The 9522-nt window shown below is 40.6% G+C and overlaps 1 protein-coding gene across 1 annotated transcript; it reads right to left on the bottom strand.

Annotated features, from left to right (window-relative positions):
- Positions 380-907, bottom strand: LOC107610736. Its single transcript, XM_016312740.1, has one exon. It carries the CDS (start codon positions 905-907, stop codon positions 380-382), a length of 528 nt encoding a protein of 175 aa, XP_016168226.1.

Here is a 9522-nt window from a genome sequence, read left to right as displayed (position 1 = left end):
CGATCTCACGCGTGCGTGCCAGCCATGCGCACGCGTGGCGGGGTCCTTTTTTTATATTTTAATAAAAATAACTCCAAGTAAAGGTAACATGCAGATGTGAAAATTAACAGAGACACAAATAAGGTAGAAGTAATAAAAAGGAAGATCATACCATGGTGGGTTGCCTCCCACCTAGCACTTTTCTTTAACGTCCTTAAGTTGGACGGTCCACAGGCTCAGTCCTCATCCTTTGCTGGATCCTTCAAGAGGAAGATCTCCAGTTCCTTTTTATTCTTCACTTTCGCACCATGATAGAGCTTTAACCGGTGGCCATTGAATTTGAAGAAGGTAGGGCTTGAGGGGTGACTTAGGTGGACAACTCCATACGGTTCCACCTTCTCTACCATGTAGGTCCATCCCACCTTGACCTCAGTTTGCCCGGCATTAACCTCAACCTTGAGTTGTAGAGAAGGACTTGATCCCCAACTTTAAACTCTCTTCTCTTAATGTGCTTGTCATGTACCGCCTTCACCTTTTCTTTGTAGAGCCTTGAGTTTTCATATGCTTCTAGTCGAAGGCCCTCCAATTCCTCTAGTTGCAATTTCCTTTCAATTCCAACTCCTCCCAATCCTGAGTTGCATTCCTTCACAGCCCAATAAGATTTGTGTTCCACCTCCACCAGAAGGTGACAAACCTTTCTGTAGACTAGGCAGAATGGACTCATGCCGATGGGTGTCTTGTAAGCTGTCCGATAAGCCCATAGCGCATCTCTAAACCTTGAACTCCAGTGCTTTCTATGAGGTTTAACAATCTTCTTGAGTATGTGCTTGATCTCTCTATTAGACACCTCGGCTTGGCCATTTGTTTGGGGATGGTAAGTCATCGCCACCTTGTAACTGATGCCATGCTTCTTCAACAAACCTGTCATTCTTCTGTTACAAAAATGAGAGCCTTGATCACTCACGATTGCTCGTGGTGATCCAAAGTAACAAATAATATTATTCCTAACAAAAGAAACAACCACGTTAGCATCATCAGTACGGGTAGAAATTGCTTCCACCCATTTAGAAACATAATCAACAGTTAACAAAATGTATAAGAAACCATTCGAGTTTGAAAATGGACCCATGAAATCAATACCCCAAACATCAAAAATTTCACAAAACAACATAAGTTATTGGGAATCTCATCCCTTTTATATGTTTCCAAACCTCTGGCATTGGTGGCAAGAGTCACAGAAAATAGTAGCATCCTTAAAAAGTGTGGGCCACCAAAATCTGCAGTCCAAAATTTTCTTGCAGTTCTCTGAGGACCAAAGTGTCCACCGCTCTCAGAAGAGTGGCAAGCCTCCAAAATTGACTGGATTTCGGATTGTGGAACACACCTTCTAATTATTTGGTTAGCACCACTTCTCCACAAATATGGGTCATCCCATATGTAATACTTGGACTCGCTTTTAAGCTTGTCCTTTAAATGCTTAGAAAAATTAGGAGGAAAGGTACGACTAACCAAATAATTAGCTATGGGTGCATATCAAGGAACCACCTCAGATATTGCTTGCAAGCTATCAAGTGGAAATGCATCATTGATAGGAGTGCAGTCACTTTTAATATGTTCTAGGCGACTCAAGTGATCCGCCACCAAATTTTGGGAACCACTCCTATCTTTGATCTTTAAATCAAACCCTTGCAATAACAATATCCAACGGATTAACCTTGGTTTAGACTCTTTCTTAGCTAACAAGTATTTCAAAGCCGCATGGTCTGAATATACTACTACTTTGGTTCCAGGTAAATGAGCCCGGAATTTATCCAAAGCAAAAACAATGGCTAACAGTTCCTTTTCAGTGGTAGTATAATAAGACTAGGCACCATCTAAAGTTTTAGAAGCATAAGTAATAATATAAGGATCCTTACCTTCGCGCTGAGCCAGCGCCGCTCCTACCGCATAGTTAGATGCGTCGCACATGATCTCGAATGGCCTACTCCAGTCAGGCCCTCTCACAATAGGAGCTTGGGTCAAGGCAATCTTCAGCTTATCAAATGCTTCCATGTAGTCTTCACTCAAGTCAAACTCTACGTCTTTCTGCAGCAAACGGGAAAGGGGTAGGGCATCCTTACTGAAGTCCTTACTAAAACGCGAAACCTGCATGACCAAGAAAAGAACGAACTTCCCTCACAGAGGAGGGGTAAGGTAAACCAAAAATAACATCAACCTTTGCAGGGTCAACAGATATACCAGTATTAGAAACAACATGGCCTAGAACAATACCTTGCTTTACCATAAAATGACATTTTTCAAAATTAAGCACAAGGTTTGAACTAGCACATCTTTCTAATACTCTAGCAAGATTATCCAAGGAAAGATTGAAAGAATCACCATAGACACTAAAGTCATCCATAAACACTTACATACAATGCTTAAGAAGATCTGAGAAGATACTCATCATGCACCTTTGAAACGTAGCCGGTGCATTACATAAACCAAAAGGCATTCTCTTATAAGCATACGTTCCAAAGGGGCATGTAAAAGTTGTTTTCTCCTGATCTTCTGGAGCAATATGGATCTGAAAATAACTAGTATAACCGTCTAGAAAGCAATAGTATGATTTACCTGACAGGCGATCAAGCATTTGATCGATGAAAGGTAGTGGATAGTGATCCTTGTGAGTGGCCAAGTTCAGGCGCCTGTAGTCAATGCACACTCTCCAAAAATTCTGCACCCTTGTAGTCATGAGTTCCCCATGCTCATTCTTCACTATTGTAACGTCGGACTTCTTCGGAACCGCTTGCACTGGACTAACCCTCTCACTATCTGAGATTGGATAGATAATGTCAGCTTCAAGCAGTCAGGTCACTTCCTTCTTCACAACTTCTAGAATTGTGGGATTCAACTGTCTTTGAGGTTGACGAATAGGCTTGGCTCCCTCCTCTAGAAAAATTCGGTGCTCACAGACTTGAGGGCTTATACCTACTATGTTAGCCAAACTCCACCCAATAGCTTTCTTGTTCCTTCTTAGTACATTAAGCAGACACTCCTCTTGTTGGGAAGTAAGCTCCTTTGCAATAATCACCGGGAGATTTTGATTGTCTTCAATATAAGCATACTTGAGGGGAGGTGGAAGGGGCTTCAACTCCATGTTCAGCTCATGGCTTGGCACTTGATCATCTGAAACCACTGGAGGTGGCAAGGTGTCTTCAGTATGCTCAGGGGGCTTCCCCACACTTGCACCTTGAACCATGTTCTTTTCATCAACTGTCTCTTGGTGAACTTCAGCCACAGTCTCATCAATAATATCATACTGGAAGATGGAGTGGTCTTCCAGTGGGTGCTTCATAGCTTCATCAAGGTTGAAACTTACTGCTCTTCCATCAATCTCAAAGGAATAGGTACCCGAGAAGGCATCCAATTTAAACTGAGAAGTCTTCAAGAACGGCCTTCCAAGCAAGATAGATGATGGTCTTCCTGAGTCATTAGGGGGCATCTCAAGAATGTAGAAATCAATAGGAAAGGTCAACCCCTTAATGCTCACCAAGACGTCTTCCGCAATGCCAACCACTGAGATTATGCTCTTATCTGCCAAAACAAATCGGGCTGCCGACCTTCTCAACGGTGGAAGCTTCAAAGCATCATAAACAGATAATGGCATAATACTAACACACGCACCTAAGTCACACATGCAATCCATAAACTGTACCCAACCTATAGTGCATGTAACCATACACAGACCGGGATCACCATATTTCTCCGGTATAGCACCCGCACCCATCAGAGCAGAAATTGAGCTACCCAAAGGAATGGTTTCTAAATCATGAATCTTCTCCTTATTCATGCATAAATTCTTTAGAAACTTAGCATGCTTAGGAACCTGGTGAATAGAATAAAAAAGTGAAATAGTTACCTCAACCTTTTTGAAGATATCCACCATCTTGTGATCTAGCTCCACTTGCTTTTTAGTCCTCCTAGCAAGGTGTGAAAAAGGAATGGAAATGGCTTCTTTCAAAATATTGTCTTCCTTAGATACTCCATCCCTTGGTTGAGCCACTTCTTCTTCAACTGCCTCTTGTACCTCATCCTCGTCTTCAACATCTTCTACCTCAACAATTTCTTCATCTTGAACATCTTCTCTTGAGCTTGGCTCCTCGGGACTCCTCTCTTGCAATGTAGTGCCAGACCTCAAAGTGATGGCATTGATTCCACTCTTGGGGTTGGGTAAAGGTTGAGAGGGGAGTGCACTAGAGCTTGAAGGTTGAGTATTGGAGGTAGAGGGTGGTTCCATCCGGGATATAAGAGCTTGTAGAGTGGATGTAAGACCGGTGAGGCTAGAGGTAAGTGAAGTTTGAAGCTCTTTTTGTCCTTGAAGAATAGAACAGAGTGTTTCATCTTGGTTGGAGGAAGAAGGAGGGTAGTTAATTTTTGGGACTTGTGGTTGGTTGACTTGAGGTGCTTGGGCTTGCCTTTGGTGAGGTGGTTGGTGTCTTTGGCCTTGGCTTTGCTGTTGGTACGGAGGTTTTTGTTGATACCGGTTTTCTTGGTAGTTATTATTCCACCTTTGATTTCCACCATTGTCTCTACCACCTTGGTTGTGGTTACCTCTCCATCCTTGGTTGGGGTTGTCTTGCCAACTTTGATTATAATTACCACCTTGATTGTAGTTACCGCCTTGTTGATAGTACCCTTGATTCGAACGGTTGTAATAAGTATTGGTGGCCGCCAAGGTGTTGTCCTCTTGGAGTTGTGGACATTCATCAGTGTAGTGTGACGAACTGATTCCTGCTAATGTAGAAATTTTATAAGAAAATAATCGCGTTGTGAGTATAGCTTCTAAACCAGCAGAGAATCCTTTCGTACAAAAGTTTGGTTGTCACAAGTAACAAAACCCAATAAAATTTATAACCGAAGTATTTAAACCTCGGATCGTCTTCTCAAGGAATTGCAGGGAGGTATGATTTATTATTGGTTATGTAAAAAGATATGTTTTTGGGTTTTTTAAAATAAGGAACAAGTAATTTAAGTGACAAGAAAAATAAATTAATAATAATAAAATCTCTTGGCAAGTTATAAGAAATTGGAGTCATATCCTAGTTATCCTTATCAGGTGTGATGAGCATTGGATTCTGCTCCCACTTTAATTAACCCTTGCTAAACAAAGGAGGGTTACGTGGACTAATTAATTTGATCCTCAAGTCCTAGTCAATTTCTATGGAAAGACTAGAATTATTGGAGTACAAATTAACCAGCAAAGAATTCCAATTTCAATCAACAGCTGAGTTTGATAACTCAAGTGTTGCTAATTACTTAACCAAAGCCAAAAGGGAAAAATATCTTAAATTAAATTAAAAGCATTCATAAATAAAATAAAGTAAAATTAAATCTGAAAATACCTCAATTTATATTAATTAAAAAAATCCTAACATGGAAAAATTCATAAGCCAATTCAGAAAGATAAATACCAATCAAAGTAATGAAATAAATAAAAGTAGAAAATAAATTAAAGGAACATTGAACCTGTGATTGAAGAGATCATAGCTTAAACATAATAGAAATCCTAAATCTAATCCTAAGAGAGAGGAGAGAACCTCTCTCTCTAAAACTACATCTAATCCTAAAATTGTGTATTATTAAAGCTTCTTTTTTTTTATTTTTTTAAATAGAAAAATAAACACAACTTATCAATGCACATGGATTTTTAATTTTTCTAGTCTCACATGAGTAGGTACCCAAATTCCTAATATTTTGTCAATGAAACACTATACATTTTTATCAACCCAAGTTCTCACAGTTTCCCCACACTTAGTTAACACACTATCTTTAAGCTAACCAAAGATTCAATTTCGGGTAATTAATTTGTTTTTCCGCTTAAGGCTAGTGATGTGGTAAAATATAGAACAGAAAGGGATTAAAAGTCTCAAGGTGGTAAACAAAGGTGATTGAAAGGGTAGGCTATTTAAGATAAGTGAGCTAATAACAAGTAATGGCCTCAATCATATGCAAGCATATAAATACACTAAATAATGGACATATAGAATGGAACAAAGCAAAGATTGCAATCATAGGGAAGAAAACACACAAGAATAAAATTCATGGTTTAAATAGTGTAACCATGTAATTAGGCTCAAAATCTTACGGGTTGTGTGTTCTTAGCTTTTTAAACTATGTTCCAAATACAACTTCAAACAAATTTAACAATAAAATTTTCAATTTAAATTAGTGAAATACTATAAAAGTTTCTTGAAAAAGAAAATATTACTTCAACTAAGTAGTAACTAAATGCATAAAATCAAACAAACATGCAATCAAATATGCAAATGCAACAATGAACAAACAAAGAAAATAGAATATTGGTGTTGAAAAGAAGGTAACTAACCCCTGGAAGTCGGTATCGACCTCCCCACACTTAAAGATTGCACCGTCCTCGGTGCATGCTAATATGTGCAAGTGGACGGGTTGCGAGCTATAACTGCTGCTCTTTCTCTAAAGAATGTGCAGATGGACTTGTTTGTTGCCCCATATAGAAGTTTCTCCCTTTTTCCTTTCTCGGTGGCCAGGCTGAAAGAAGAGGAAAAAGAAGAAAAAGTAACCCAAAAATAAAGATAAATAAAGTCTGGGTGGGTTAATGCCAAATAATGAGGGTCTCAATTACATGGTAGCTACAACATGCAAGTGAGAAAACAATAGAAGTACATGGCATACCAGTGGTGCAAATTTTGCAACAAAGGGGAGGAGTGTGGGTAATGAAAGTATCAATATAAGTTTATGTCAATGCAAATGGAGTACAAGTATCATAAAAGATTGGCATTGGCAGATAATTAATATCATCCCACAGTGTAAAACAAGTCACTAAGCACCAAAATAATTCAAGAAAAGATGCAACATTTGAATAGGAAAATTTAACACCAATGGAAAAAATAATGAACGTAGAAAAGAAAATAAAAATATGCACAGAATTAAAATGCAATGAATGAAAGTATGCAATTAAGTAAAATAGAATGAAAGCGAAGAAGGATGAGGAGTTAAAGAGATGAAGTAAGACAGAAAGAAGAAAGAAGAAAAGATAGAAGAAATTAGGATTAGAAAAGAAAAGAACGCTGATCTGGATAAGTTGTGCGGCGCAGGCGACGCGGACGCGTGGTTCACGCGATCGCGTGGTGTGCGATATTTTCTAGGTGACGCGAACGCATGGGTCATGTAGTCGCGTGGCTTGGTTTGTGCGATTGGCGCGAGTGCAGCCTCGCGTACGCACAACTCTCTGTTTGAAATGCATTTTGCCAAAATTTAAGGTGACGCGTTTGCGTGGGTCACGCGATCGCGTGAATGGCCATATTTGGAGGACGACGCGGCCGCGTGGGGCATGCGGTCGCGTGGTAAGGCTTGTGCTTCTAGCATCATTCCAGCCCTACTCCACCATAACTTGCTGCCATACACCTCTTTACGTCGATTTTGCAGGGCCACGCGATCGCGTGGGTGACGCGGACGCGTGGGGAGGCTATTTTTCAAATGACGCGGGCACGTCAGCGACGCGGTCGTGTGGGCATATTTGTGCCTAAGGCACGCCTCCAGCCACGCTTTCGCGTGACTCTCTGCTTCTCTTCTTCTTGTTGCGAAAGCACCTATGACGCGAACGCGTCAGCGACGCTAGCGCGTCGCATGCAAATTTTTTTTTCTTATATGCCATATGTAGATGCAAATGTAGAATGCAGTTGAATATGCAGAAATTATGAATGAACACTAGTAAAAATAAAATAAAATAAACTAGGAATAAAAGGAAGGATTATACCATAGTGGGTTGTCTCCCACCTAGCACTTTTAGTTAAAGTCCTTAAGTTGGACATTTGTTGAGCTCTTTGTCATGGAGGTTTGTGCTTGAACTCATCCTGAAACTGCCACCAATACTTAGACTTCCAATAATCTTCGTTATCCTCAAGTGAATTTGCCAAGCCTTGAGGGAGTTCCTCACAAGTCTTGAGCTCCCAAAGTGGATCCTCATGTATGCCTGGATCCCAAATCCTATTTCTGCACCCGTCTTCAAGTGGAACATGATGATTCCATCCGGGTGGTAAGCAATCTGAATTCTCTATGGAGTTTTAGATCTAACCAAATTATCACCAGTTGAGCCCTTACATCTAGCCCTTGAAATATCAACTTTGATGAGCCTTGATTTGCAACTCCAACCACTAAACAGTCTCCTCTTACAGTTTATGCCACAAAGCTTCCTAAGTTGGCCGTCCGTTTCAAGAATACTGTACTCAAGTGGGATAGGAAGACGAACAGAGATAAGTTTTACCCACTCAAGTGAAGGAGTAGACGACAACCTAGGTGGAGAAGTCTCCAACGTTCTTGACAAAGCATACTCAACTCCCGTCTGCCCTTTTCTAAGGATTTCCGCTTCCACATTATTCTCAGACTCAATCAGAGAAGAGTCTTCATATTCAAGGAGTTCATTTGTGGATGTAGATTTATCACTAGGAAGGCTTGATGCATGATCTTTATCACCAAGGGAACTTACTTCTTGATCTATCCCATCCAAGTATTCATAAGGAATATGCCATGGAGGTTGTGCACTGGCCTTCTTGACATCAATTTCAATCTTATTGGAGGAGTACTCTACAATTCTAGATTCCCATGGAGGTTCAGCATCTCTTAAATCTTCAACCACTTCTTCCTCTGTAATTATTATGGCTTCCTCCACTTGTTCCAACACAAAGCCATGTTTCTCATTGTCCACCGGAGTTTCTAGTGTGTCCTTCATGCTATGCTCTTCTTTTGATTCTCCACATATAGCCATGGGAGTACTTTGAGTGCTCAGATATTGGGAAGCTAATTTATTTACTACCTCGGTGAAGGCAGTCGCGAATTCTAGTACTCCCCGTTTCATCTCTCTTTGCCCTTGAAGAAGAACACCAATAGTGTCATGTATTGAAGGTTGATGTGGATATGAGGGCTCATCACTTGGGAGGAAAGGTTCATGATAAGAGGGTGGTTCATCACTCTCCATCTTTTTCACTTGTTGCACAGCACACTTCAATTCCTTGTTCTCAAGTTGAGATTCTTTAGCCATGAAAGCTTCGGGAGCTATTCGGTTTACCGCTCGGTCCAATTGACGCAGGGTTGCTTGAAATTGATCCATTGTTTCCTTGAGACGATCCATTGACTCTTGTTCTGCTCGGATATCATAAGTAGGATTATAAGGCTCTTGGATTGATGGATATGGATGTGGTGTATATGGAGGTGGTGGTCCTTGGGAGTAACTGGGTTGGAATTGGGGTAGATCTATGTATGGCTCATATGGCTCATAGGGTGGTTGATATAGTGGATAAGGGTTAGAATCATGTGATGGTGTTTGGTAGTAGGGGGCTTGTGAGTATGGTGGTCCAGAGTTGTATTGAGGAGGTGGTTCATAAGCATATGATGGGGCTTGTTGGTAACTATAAATGGGTCCACCATATCTATCATCTTGGTATACACCTCGGAATGGCTCCTGACCATAGTAATTTGGTGGAGGTGGTTTGTCACGAAAGGGTCCACCATAACTATTGTCTTGGC

Source organism: Arachis ipaensis, chromosome B08, assembly GCF_000816755.2.
Source record: "Arachis ipaensis cultivar K30076 chromosome B08, Araip1.1, whole genome shotgun sequence".
NCBI lineage: Eukaryota > Viridiplantae > Streptophyta > Magnoliopsida > Fabales > Fabaceae > Arachis > Arachis ipaensis.
Note: the sequence above shows the minus strand (reverse complement) of the source record. Positions and strands in the feature narration are given on the sequence as shown.